The sequence below is a fragment of the Narcine bancroftii genome, chromosome 3 (genome assembly GCF_036971445.1).
Source record: "Narcine bancroftii isolate sNarBan1 chromosome 3, sNarBan1.hap1, whole genome shotgun sequence".
Taxonomy (NCBI): Eukaryota; Metazoa; Chordata; class Chondrichthyes; order Torpediniformes; family Narcinidae; genus Narcine; species Narcine bancroftii.
In genome coordinates, this window is record NC_091471.1 from 210,332,706 (window position 1) to 210,346,411 (window position 13,706).

The 13,706-nt window shown below is 40.1% G+C and overlaps 1 protein-coding gene across 1 annotated transcript in view; it reads right to left on the reverse strand.

The window, feature by feature from the left end:
- The window catches only part of klhl2 (kelch-like family member 2), a 175,942-nt gene that overhangs the window by 128,561 nt on the left and 33,675 nt on the right, over positions 1-13,706 (reverse strand). Inside the window, exon 3 of the mRNA XM_069926491.1 lies at positions 11,862-11,968. Within this exon, the coding sequence (XP_069782592.1) occupies positions 11,862-11,968 (107 nt within the window). The remainder of the gene's footprint in view (positions 1-11,861; positions 11,969-13,706) is intronic.

Below are 13,706 nucleotides of genomic sequence, written 5' to 3' on the forward strand. Positions count from 1 at the left end.
TGTAACGTTTCAATTGTTTTATTCACATCTTGCAATTGATCTTGTACATCAGATAATCCTTGATCACACATCTCAAGTCTTTCAATAGTTTTGACTTTAAAAGCTCCATAATCAGCCATCTGTTGAGTATTGACATCCACCAATGCATTAATCTTAGAAGTAAGATTATTCATAGATTCACCTAAATGCATCATTGAAGAAAATATCTTATGTTCAAGACTCTTGAAAAGTATATCAACATCAGTAGATCCAGTCATGGTGGGATTCTGCTGTTCTTGTGGAATCAGAGGACCTTCTATCCCTTCTTTTAATTTAGTAGCTTTTCTTGCAGTTTGACTCCGTGTTAGAGCCCCTGCCACAGACCCCCCAGAAGTATCAGGAGGCTGATGATCAGGGTTATCTTTGATCCAAACCTCCTTTAAAAGCTTCGTTACGTCAGTATCTGGAAGAGCTGTTATAACTGGTGGTATAGCAGTCAAATAACAACTCTTTAATTCTCCAACTGGTGGCGCCCCAGCTAATTCAGCAGTCAAAGTCTCAGTAGACGTTGTTTCAAATACTGGCATCCGGCCAGCCCTTAGTTCTAAAGGCAGCTGAAAACGACCTTCAGAAAGTCTTACGGAATCAGAACAGAGCTCCAAGGCCGAATTCTTCGCTTCTTTTCCTGGATCCATTTCACGCTGAGTCGTGGCTTTTTGTAAACAAGCAGGCTCAGATAATTTCAGAAAATATAATTTTTTAACAATCTGTTGATGTTTCCTTTTACTTTTTTTTTATAAACAAATGTACCATTAGGTATTAATTCAACACCTCATACTATTTATAAACTTTTTTAAAAAGTTTTAACGGGCACTTAAAGACAAAACAATAAGTTAGAGTCAGGAGAGGACTGGAAGGCACGTCTGTTCCTTACGCCATCTTGCCACGCCCCCCCCATTTTTTATCTTTATGTTTAAATCCTTTTCCCACTTTTGTTTGGGTTTATAGCTTATCTTGCAGCTTGATGTACATGTTCGTTATAAATCTTTTGTGTCTGTAATCACATATTCAAAACTGCTTCCTTCTGGTAATCTCAGTCTGTTTCCCAATTTATCCTTTAAGTAGGCTTTCAGGTGATTGTATGCAAACATTGTACCATGAGTTATTCCACATTTGTACTTCAACTGTTTAAATGTTAATAAATTATTTCCCAAGAAACAATTTTCTATTCTTTTAATTCCTTTTCTCTCCCATTCTCTAAAGGAAAGGTTATCTATTGTAAAAGGGATTAGCTGACTTTGCATCAATAATAATTTTGGTATTTGGTAATTTGGTTTTTTTTCCCTTTCTAAGTGAATCTTCTTCCATATATTAAGTAAATGATCCAATGCTGGTGAGCTTTTGCATCGTACCAGCTTTTCATCCCACTTATAAAGTATATGTTCTGGTACCGTCTCCCCTATTTTATCTAGCTCTATCTTAGTCCAATCTGGTTTTTTCCTTGTCTGATAAAAATCAGAAAAATATCTTAATTGTGCTGCTCTATAATAATTTTAAAAATTTTGTAACTGCAAACCACCTTGGTTGTACCTCTCTGTTAACTTATCTAACGCTATCCTCGGTTTCCCCCCCACCCAACCTTTCCATAAAAAATTCCTTATTATTCTCTAGTTCATTAAAGAATTTCTAATTTAAGGGAATTGGTAACAATTGAAATAAGTTTTGTATCCTTGGGAAGACATTCATTTTAATGCAATTTACCCTCCCTATCAACGTTAGTGGTAATTCTTTCCAATGTTCTAAGTCTTCCTGCAATTTCTTTATTACTGGTTGATAATTTAATTTGTACAAGCGGCTTAAATTATTATCTAACCTAATACCTAGGTATCAGATTCATTTAAATGGTTATTCTTTTTTAAAATTCTGTATAGTCCGCATTACTCATTGGCATCAATTCACTTTTCTTTGCGTTGATCTTGTACCCTGATATTTCTCCATACTCCTTCAATTTCTTATGTCGTTCTTTTATTGATATTTCTGGTTCTGTTAAGTATACTATGATGTCATCTGAAAATAAACTGATTTTCTACTCCTTCTCCTTTATTTTTATCCCTTTTATTTTATTTTCTGTTCTTATCAGTTCTGCCAGTGGTTCTATTGCTAAAGTGAACAGTGAGGGAGATAATGGACATCCCTTCCTAGTTGACCTACTTAATTTAAATTGGTTTGATACACATCCATTTACTGTTACCTTCGCCAATGGTCGATTATATAATGCTTTAATCCAATTAATATATTTTTCTGGTAGATTGAACCTCTAATATTTTGAATAAAATAATTCCATTCTACCCTTTCAAAGGCTTTTTCTGTATCTAAAGCAACTGCCACTTGGCTTCTTATTTCTTTGAACTGCATGAATTAGATTAAAACATTTATAGACATTATCCGCTGTTCGTCTTTTCTTAATAAATCCAGTTTGATCTTGTTTTATTATTTTTGGTACACAGTCAGCCAACCTGTTTGCTAATAATTTTGCTATCATCTTATAATCTGAATTAAGTAGAGATATTTGTCTATATAATGCTGGTGTTAGTGGATCCTTCCCCGTCTTTGCTATTACTGTACTTATTGGTGTCTTGCATGAATCTACAAGTTTTATGTTTCTTCTATCTGGTTCATTACTTCCAGGAGAGGAGGAATTAATAACTCTTTAAATGTTTTATAGAATTCTACTGGGAATCCATCCTCTCCATGTGTTTTATTGTTCGGCAGCTTTTTTTAAATATATCCTGTACTTCCTCTATTGTTAAATGGTTTTATCAGTTTGTTTTGTTCCTCTTCTTGCAATTTTGGCAGTTCAATTTTAGCTAAAAACTCCTCTATTTTATCATCTTTCCCCTCATTCTCAGTTTGTTTTAATTGTTCATAAAATTCCTTAAAGTTCTCATTAATCTCCATTCGATTATATGTAATTTGTTTGTCATTTTTCCTTGATGCCAATACAGTTCTTTTAGCTTGTTCTGTTTTAAGTTGCCAGGCTAATATTTTGTGTGTTTTTTCTCCCAGCTCATAATACTTTTGCTTTATTTTCATTATGTTCTTCTCCACCTTATACGTTTGTAATGTTTCGTATTTTATTTTTTTGTTTGCCAATTCTCTTCTTTTTGTTATATCATCCCTTGTTGCTAGTTCCTTTTCTGTACTTACTATCTCCCTTTCCAACTGTTCTATTTCTCAATTGGAGTCCTTTTTCATCTAAGTTACTTAACTTATTATTTGCCCTCTAATGAAAGCCTTTCATTCCATCCCATAATATAGATTTGTCTTTCACTGATTCTGTATTTATTTCAAAGTACATTTTAATTTGGCATTCAATAAACTCTCTAAATTCCTGCCTTTTAAGTAGCATGGAGTTTAACCTCCATCTATATGTTCTTGGTGGGATGTCCTCCAGTTCTATTGCTAATAACAGGGGTGAATGATCAGATAGCAATCTAGGTTTATATTCAGTTTTCCCAACTCTCCCTTGAATATGGGCCAACAACAAAAACATATCAATCCTTGAGTATGTTTTATGCCTACTCGAATAATATGAGTATTCCTTCTCTCTTAGGTGCTGCCTTCTCCATATATAAACAAGTTTCATTTCCTGCATTGACTTAACCATAAATTTGGCCACTTTATTCTTTTTGCTAGTCTATTGTCCAGTTTTATCCAACATTGGATCCAAATTAAGGTTAAAATCCCCTCCTATCAATGTATTCCCTTGCGTATCTAGAATCTTCAAAAAAAATCTTGCATAAACTCTTGATCCTCTTCATTAGGTGCATATATATTGAGCAAATTCCAAAATTCTGAATATATCTGACACTTTATCATTACATACCTCCCTGCTGGATCTATTATTTCCTCCTCTATTTTGATTGGTAAATTTTTATTAATTAATATAGCTACACCTCTAGCTTTTGAATTAATATGATGCTGCCGCTACGTGCCCTACTCAGTCGCTCTTTATTATGTTCCACTTCAGTTAGATGCATTTCCTGCACAAATGCTATGTCTATTTTTTCTTTTTTCAGTAAATTTAATAGCCTCTTCCGTTTAACTTGGTTATGTATTCCATTAATATTTATAGTCATATAATTCAACATGGCCATCTCATATCCTGTTTACACTTCATTTCCGCTTCCTCACCACCACCATCCCCCTATTCCCCATTTTCATCTTAGTTTTACCCTTTTAAACTCAATGTATGACAACACATTTAAAACTGCCACATCCAATATTCTCTTAGCCCCAAATGTTTCACCCCCCCCCCCCCCTCTGAGTTGCTCCTTATCCCTTGCCAGGCAACCACAACTCCCTCTCCATTTGGATTGTGAACCCACTCGCAAGCGTCAACTGATTTCGCAGTGACGGTTATTCTCTCCCACCCAACCCCCCCCACCCCACCGAAGACTTTTTTTTTAATATAAACACAAAGTTCACCCTCTTTTTTCCCCCTTACTTCCTTTCTTCCCTTCTTTAGTTCTTTCATATACATTATTTTTACATCTTTATATAATATTTTAATCACTGTTCTTCATTCTTGTTACAACTCTTCATCTCTCCTTCTGTCCTGCAGGCGTTCTGCAAATTCTTGTGCTTCCTCTGGATCCGAGAACAGTCTGTTTTGCTCCCCAGGGATAAATATTTTAAGCACGACTGGATGTCTTAACGTAAATTTATAACCTTTTTTCCATAGGATTGACTTTGCTGTATTAAACTCTTTCCTCTTCTTTAAGAGTTATGTCTGAGCAAAAAAAATTATTTTTTGACCCTTGTATTCCAATGGTTTATTGTCTTCTCTAATTTTATTCCTTGCCCACTCCAGTATATTTTCTCATGTTATACATCTCAAAAATTTTACTGAAATGGATTTTGGTTTTTTATGTGTCTGTGGTTTTGGAGCTAGTGCTCTGTGTGCTCTTCTATTTCCATTCCTTCCTGTATTTCTGTCAATCCCAGGACCTTTTGGATTCATTCTTTTATAAATTCTTTCATAACTGTGTCTTCTTCATCTTCCTTTAAGCCCACTATTTCTATGTTGTTTCGACTACTATAATTTTCCAACATATCAATTTTCTGAGCTAACAACTCTTGAGACTAACTTTTTTATCACTTTCTTCCAATTTTCTTCTTAAGTCATTCACTTCCATTTCTACAGCCATTTCTCGTTCCTCCACATTTTCTAATCCTTTCCCTATTTCTGTCATGACCAGCTCTAATCTATTCACTTTTTCTTCTGTACTTTTCATTTTTATTTTTATTTCACTAAATTCTAATGTCAACCATTCTTTTAATGCTCTCTTTTGTTCTTGAAAAAAAAACTATCTATATTCTGTCCATCTGTTTTACCTTCTATCTCTCTGTGCAGATCTTGGTCTTCTTCTTCCTCTTCTTCTGTATCTATACCTGTGTTTGTGTCTTCTTCTCTTCCTTGTATCTGTGTCTCTTTTGGCTTTCCTGATGAGTTGCTTGCCTCACTTTGCTGGGCTTCTTCTTGCTTGGCTTCTTGCTGTTGGTCCTCTCATCTGTTGGGCCTCCTGCTGCTGCTCTTCTTTCCTTGCACTCCCTTTCCTATAGCTTTCCTCCTCTTCCAGCTGAGAACCCTGGTGTCGGGCATCCCTCAGCTGGTCACGTTGTGTTTGCCTGCTCCTCAGCTAGCCCACCTCCCATCGGTGTTCTCCTTCTTCTCAGTAAGCGCACTGCACACTTTTGTTTGGGTCAGAGAGCCATTTTTGCAGTCCACCAGTCAGGAGGACGCGACTCTGCGGGGTAGTCACCAACCTCGGAGAATGGGCTCTCTTCTCCACGACGGCTCCCTGTTTCTTCATGCAGGTAAGGCCTTCTCCTTTCTCTTCCATCTTTTCTTCTTTTTTTCCCATTGTTTTTACTTTTTCTTTCTTTCTTAGGTGCCATTTTCTTTCTTTTCTCTACAACTTTATCTTTTATTTGTTATGTTTTGTATTTCTTGAACTTTGTATTTTCTTCACTTTATTTCTTCTTTTCTGGAGAGGGCTAGTATTCCCCTACCGGCCACTACTCCATCACGTGACTCTTCCCAGACACTATGATTGAAGTTAAAACACAATGCTACAGAAACTCAGCAGATCAAACAGTGTACCTTATCTAGCCAAGATAAAGATACATAACCAATGTTTCTGGCTTGAGCCCGTCATCAAGGTATGAAAAAATGTAGGCAGGCATCTGCACAAAATGGTGGGTGGGGGAAGGGGGATGGCCAGGGGCAGTCTCGTTTCATGTGGCTCATCCTCTGGTTCCTCAATATAGTCCTCAGAAACTGCCCAGAATACAGTTAATGAATTTGTATAATCCCTGGTATCTAGCACCTATGGGGACTGGTAAATGCCAGATAAGATGAATAATGAAATAGGGCACAACAGGAAGCAGGGAGTGCAGGGATGGCTTTGTGGAGAGGGAAGGAGGTGGAGAGCTGGAGGAAAGAAGCCAAAAGGAAAAGGAAGGGAGGGAGAACAGAGAGTAGGCTAGCAGAAACCAGACATCTTCAATACCTCACTGCAGCAGTCTATCATTCCTGCAGGCTTCTAGACAACCACCATTATCCCAGTATCAAGAGGATACCAAAAACAGTCCTCAATAACTAATGCTCTGTGACACTGATCTCCACCATTATGAGTGCTTTGAGCATCTGGTGATGGAATGCATCAAAGCACATTTCCCAGAGACTCTGGACCCATTTCAATTCACCTATAGAAGAAACCATTCCACAGATGATGCTATAGCCTTGATCCTTTACTCCATCCTGTCCCACCTGGAGAACAACACCTCATATATCAGGCTGCTGTTCAATGGCATTTAATACGCTCATTCCCCAGATGCTGATGGAGAAGCTGTCCTCGCTGGAACACAACACCCCTCTCTGTAACTGGATTGTGAACTTCCTAACAGAAAAACCAGTCTGTCCGTGTCAGTAGCAGTCCATCAAGCATTGTCACACTGAGCTATGGCACACCTCAGAACTGTGTGCTCAGCCTGCTCCTGTTCATGTCAGATCCAGCTCTAACACTGGCATCAAGTTTGCAGATGGCACAACAGTAGTTGGCCTCATCAGCAACAACAATGAGTCGGATTGCAGTGAAGAGGTGGAAAACCTCATGCAGTGGTGCAAGAGTAACAACCAGTCTCAACGTGGACAAGACGAAGGAGATGATCGTGGACTTCAGGAGGACCAGGAAGAACCACCCTCCTCTACACATCAACAACTCTGTAGTAGAGAGAATGGAGAGCACCAAGTGCCTTCGAGTTCACTTAACTAGTGACCGAACGTGAACAATCAAGAATTCCTCACTTGTCAGAAAGTTGCAACAGCGACTATACTTCCTGAGAAGATGGAAGTGGGCAAGCTACCGGCCACTATTATGTCAACTTCCATAGAAACTCTATCAAGAGCATCCTGGTCGGCTGTATCAGTGTGGTACAATTGTGGCAGAGAAATGGATAGGCCATAAGAGTGACAGAGAGGATCACTGGAGTCTCCCTCCCCCACATCGACATGATCTATCAGGATTGTTGTCTGAAGAGGGTGCATAAAATCACTGAGGATCCCTTTCATCCTGTATGCAGCATCTTTCAGTTGCTTCCGTCGGGAGATACAGGAATTTCAGAGCCAGTACCATCAGGCTGAGAAAAAGCTTCTTCCCAGGGAGAATCCTGAACGACTAAAGGAACTGTTCACACTAACCATCCGAGACTCTAAAATGAAACAATATTTATTTATTTGTATGGATGAAATACTTGTATTTTTTGCATGTGTCTTGTCTCTTTGCAGGTCTGGTGTTTTGTACAGAGGACTGGAGAATGCTGTTTCGTCAGATGACAATAAACTTGACTTGAATTTCATCTTTGCTACTGTAATGGATTTGTGTTAATATTAATTTTTTTTAAGTTAAAATCTTTAGTTATAATACATATATTTGTAAAGTTAGTTTTTGGGTGGACAGGGCACATTTTCATTTTACAGATATACAATTACTCTCAGAGAGACCTTTGAGATGGAAGCTGGCAGATCTCGAAGACCGGTGGTCTGTGGATTCATTGTTCAGTGGAAGCTGTGTAAACATAAAAATGAAGTACTCAAGAAGAACTGCGGGTTACTCAAGGAGGCCATCTGTTTAAATACAAGACTCTGTTTATTTACTTATGTTGTTAGAATGGAAATTTAGAGGCAACTATTCAAACAAGCAGGACATTTAATTCAATGGTCATTAGACAGGCCAGAGTCCGTGAGCTCATAATTCATATTTGTGAAGTGGGTCTAATTAAACAGAGATGCTTTTAGCATATATATGTGAAGTAATTTCAAAAGGCCATCTGCCATGATTCATGCATTTGGATAAATTAAACAGATATGATGTCATGTGTCATGAGATTTTTGAGAGAAATGCTACTGAAAACAGAGCCATTTTGAGATCGGAAGAAGATGCCTGGCCATCCTGTCACCTTGACATCCTGAAGTAAGACAGGATTGAGATGCATATCAAAAGGCTGCTTATATTCTCCTTATGAAAAGGAGGAACCCTTGAAAAGTGGTTTTGAATAATTAGCTACTTCACTGTCTCTTTAGAAAAGATAGATTTATCATGTGAACACGATATCTCCATGCAAGAGAGAAAATTGTTTGCATGAAGAAGCATTACTGAAAACAGCTCTACAAAAGAAATTCAAAATAATTCATTATTGCTTTTGAACAACAATTTAAAGAAATCTGATGCCTCACACTTCCTCCATAACTGCTTTTGAACAGCAGTAAAGACCGAGTTTCAACACAAAAGATTTCTGAGACTGAACTTTTAAAATAATGTCTTCAGAATCAAGCTTAAACTGGGTTTTAAACCACACACATGTATACATTTGCACATAGTGAAAAGCTGTTTTGAAAATACCATTGTCTGTGGTATATTACCATTGCTGCTAATTTAAAACATAACATTACATAACATACACTGTTTAATCTACTGAGTTTCTCCAGCATTGTATTTTAGATTGTATTTTAGATTGGAAAATAGAAATCAGACAGAAAATCAATGACAAGGTGAAAACTAACTCTAGCATGATCTTGGCATATTATAGTGCCGTCAAGGTGCTCTATAGCCAAATACAGGTACACAATCCTTATTCTGCAACCCTTGGGGGACAGTGTGTTCTGAATTTCAGATTTTTCCAGATTTCAGAACAAAAGCCAGCAGCTCCAGATTTAAACCCACCCAAATTGTGCTGCCATATCCACCCCCTGCCCCCTCCAGTCACGCTGCCATCTCCTGCCGGAGTCGTGCTGCCGTCTCCCCCCCTTGCCCGCTCGAGTCACGCTGCCGTCTCTTCCTCCCCGCCGGTTTTTGGAGCTTTCTGGATTTTAGATGTCCAGATAAAGGATTGTGTACCCGTACAGTAAAATCCTGTTATCCAAAATTCAAGCAATCTCAAGCAACTGGCAAAAAAAAATCACAGAAAATAAATGGGTAACAAATACAGGTTTATAATTGGCGTGCCTCACAGATCTCCATTCACGCAACATGCAGTCCCAAACAACTGTAAATTTCACTTATCTGGCATTTACCAATCCTTGTAGGTGCCAGGGGTTTTACTCTACTGCTCTTCTTTCCATCTTGAAGGGATGTATACTGAAGCTCAAGATTGTTACGTCCAAAAGGAAATAAATTAAAAGTTTAAAATAACTATTTGACAATCTTGACATGTACTTTTCTGATTGTTCCTCAAGCAAACATATGGTGTTCAGACCAAAATTACCAAGAAGCTTTGACTTATTTTTTTTTTAATTCAGTTTTGTTTTTATTATTGTATCAAACCTTGATAAAGGGCTCAAAACATCAGATATGTATCCTTATCTTTGCTATAAAGGGCACTGTTTGACCTGCTGAGTTTTTCCAACATTATGTTTTTACTAGAATAGATGCCAGCTGCTCCACTACAAAGCCTCTGGAGGTATGTCAACCCTGAGGATGTTTTCCTTCCCTCTGACAGCAGTTCTGTGAGGGCAACTCTTCACTGCTCCCCTTCGGTGATCCCTGTTCTTGTATTCCTCCCCCTCCCACCATCTTTTCATTTTGGTTTCAGCCCTCTTTCACCCCAGTCCTGATGAGAGGTTTTAACTCAAAACATTGACTGCCTTTTGTCTTCCATAGATGCTGCCTGACCTGTTGAGATCTTCAGGCACTTTGTACATTGTCTCAATTTAACAAATACCGTTAAGACATTATCTGCTGGGTCTTTTCGCCAAGTACAGTAAAACCCCTGGCACCAGCACGTATGCGGATTGGTAGATGCCAGATAAGTGAATTTTCCGGTTGCTTGAGATTGCATGCTGCGTGGATTGGCGAACTAAGGGTGAGGCATGCCGATTTTAAACTTCCATATATTTTATCCATTTATTTTGTTTGATTTGTTTTTTGCCGATTGCTTGAATTCCAGTTAATTGGTATTTATGCAAAGGAATCAAATCTCCAAGACTCCCCTAAAGTTGCTTACCTTCTCATTTTTCTTTGCCAATGGTGAGCAAGTAATCTTACAATTTCATACATTCACACAAGAAATCAGTGTTCTCAAACACCAGGTTGGTGGTTTCAATAAAACTTCACTGGAAAATGCATGTTCTGGTGGAGATCCCATCTCCAGATGGGTTTATGTGAACCCATATGATTCACAACAAGTGTGCAGAATACAGTCTCCCAAATAGCTAAGAGCAAATATAATTATTCTTCCATGTCCCAGATGTAATACAGCTCAAGGGTACAATCTGGGCAGGCAGCAGCATTTTTTTTCCCTCATATTTCAAATAGACCCTCAAAGCAGAGGATAGCTTCTGAAGTAGAGAGCATTATGCTGGTAATTCAGTCAACTGGACTAAATATATATGAGTTGAGAATTTAAGAATTCTTAAATTAAGATTAAATTAAGAAAACAAAATGTTTGAAACAGTATTCACAATGAATAAAAACCATTATTTCTGCAATTCTGAAAAGGACTTCTCAACAATTACTGAAACTATATATTCAAAATCAATTTAATAACCTATTCATCATTCTTGTTCTCTTTTGTACATGTTTGAGTTCACTAATCTTAGCTGATGTTTGACTGCAGAAATATAGGGGGGGGGTGGGCAACATGTAGGTTGATTTATTATAGAGAGCATCACAGACAAGATCAAATAGTGGTCTTTGATACTTGTGAGCCAGGAGCCAAGAAGTTGCATTAGAGCTGTTTGCATTGATTTATTTTCAACTATTTCCTCCCTTTGGGGAAAACATCTCATTTCCCCTCTGGCATCAACATCATTTTATCATGAGAGAAAAATTCAAAAGGAACAGTTGTCTGGAAGGATGTGCTAGAGCAGTCATTCTCAATTTTTTTTCAGCAGTGGACCCCTTCCCTGCTAAGCTGCTGTTTAGTTGGTTTCTTCCATTCTACTCTCCTACTGATTACATAAAAAACACAAAAACTATTTTATGATTTCAGTCCGTGGCCACCCTTAAATGTGCTGTGCCCCTGGCAGGGGCAGAGCACCTTACAGCCCCTGTTGAGAATGGTTGAGCTAGAGGACCAAACCACCATCATAACTATATCCATCAGACAAATTATACTGGTGCACCTCATAGCCTGAATAGTCCTGGGATTGTCTGATCTTGGACTGGTCAGTACGGAGACTGTCTAGGAACACCAGGAGCTGCAGGTTCTGTGAGGGGCGCTGGACAAAGTGGCAATTCTGTCTACCTTACAAAAGTTAAAGAATTTAATGCATGTTACATTCTAAATGACAATAATAGAACCTTTACCCTTTTCAATACCTGTAAACATTGCATGGAAGTATGGACTGCAGGCTGCCAGAACGACTCTGTGTGCTGGAATCTCAGTATCTTCAGCTACAAGTGTGACATCACACAAAAGATTCTGACTGCAAGAGAACAGAGTGGAGATTATTTGAAGAAAATGTTCAATGTTAGATCTAATACTATAATTAAACTTTGCTCTGCAGATTCCTGGATCAGAATTAACAGCAGGCATTGAAACTCCCCACCAAATATGGCATTTTCTGAATTTGGCCTGTAATACAAAATTAAACCATAGAAATTGATTAACATGTTCAGTACATATCTAAAGAGAGTTTTGCTAAAAATATAGCAACATTTTTCTCACATCATTTGCAAACAATATAGAAATAGAAGACTGCACGGAGCTGAAGTGAGTCTATTTCCATTTTGTTGCATGTGAAAACATGACAAGGTAGCTTCATTTTACAAAGCATCCAAAACACCAACTCTTGCTCTCTTTTCTGGTGGTGCTGCCCAACCTGATGACCGTTTGCAGCATTTTCTGATTTTACAAAGATTTTCTCAGTTAAGGCAATGGGGAAACTTTCACTTCAAAGACATGATTGGGGGAAAAAAAGGTTTGAAATTATAACCCCAAATAAGTGCCATTGTATAATGCATTATTAAGGGAACACCTGTATGGCACTGTGTCTAATGATAAATTTGAGATCTTCCTGTTATCAAGTTACATTTTTTTTCTTTTTATTACATTACAAATTGATTTCTTCCACACCCCCCCCTCCCCCAAGAGTTGGGACGGTGGGGCAGGATAGTAGAAAGTATTCAAACATTTAAAACAACTGCCATCCATGAAATCTATTCTGTCCATGTGTCACTGTGATTTTTTATCCTATGCAAGTCAATATCTGCAAGATACAGTTAGCCTTGGCCTTGAGCTTCATCGTTCATATCGTCACTTTAGATTTCAGATTTATTACCATGATATCACATACAATCCTGAGATTCATTTTCCTGCAGGCCAGGTAGAATGATCACTTATTGGTATTGCAAAAAAAAAAACTGCATTCAACGTACACATGTAAACAAATTGACTACAATGCAGAGAGAATATCAATAAAGTGTACAGAGTCCTTAAATGAGCCACTGATTGAGTTTGTTGTTGGGGCACCGGATGGGGGAGGGGGGGGACCGGATGGGGGAGGGGGGGGACCGGATGGGGGAGGGGGGGGACCGGATGGGGGAGGGGGGCACCGGATGGGGGAGGGGGGGCACCGGATGGGGGAGGGGGGCACCGGATGGGGGAGGGGGGGCACCGGATGGGGGAGGGGGGGCACCGGATTGGGGGAGGGGGGGCACCGGATGGGGGAGGGGGGCACCGGATGGGGGAGGGGGGGCACCGGATGGGGGAGGGGGGGCACCGGATGGGGGAGGGGGGGCACCGGATGGGGGAGGGGGGGCACCGGATGGGGGAGGGGGGGCACCGGATGGGGGAGGGGGGGCACCGGATGGGGGAGGGGGGGCACCGGATGGGGGAGGGGGGGCACCGGATGGGGGAGGGGGGGCACCGGATGGGGGAGGGGGGCACCGGATGGGGGAGGGGGGCACCGGATGGGGGAGGGGGGCACCGGATGGGGGAGGGGGGGCACCGGATGGGGGAAGGGGGGCACCGGATGGGGGAGGGGGGGGCACCGGATGGGGGAGGGGGGGCACCGGATGGGGAGGGGGGGCACCGGATGGGGGAGGGGGTGCACCGGATGGGGGAGGGGGGCACCGGATGGGGGAGGGGGGCACCGGATGGGGGAGGGGGGCACCGGATGGGGGAGGGGGGCACCGGATGGGGGAGGGGGGGCACCGGATGGG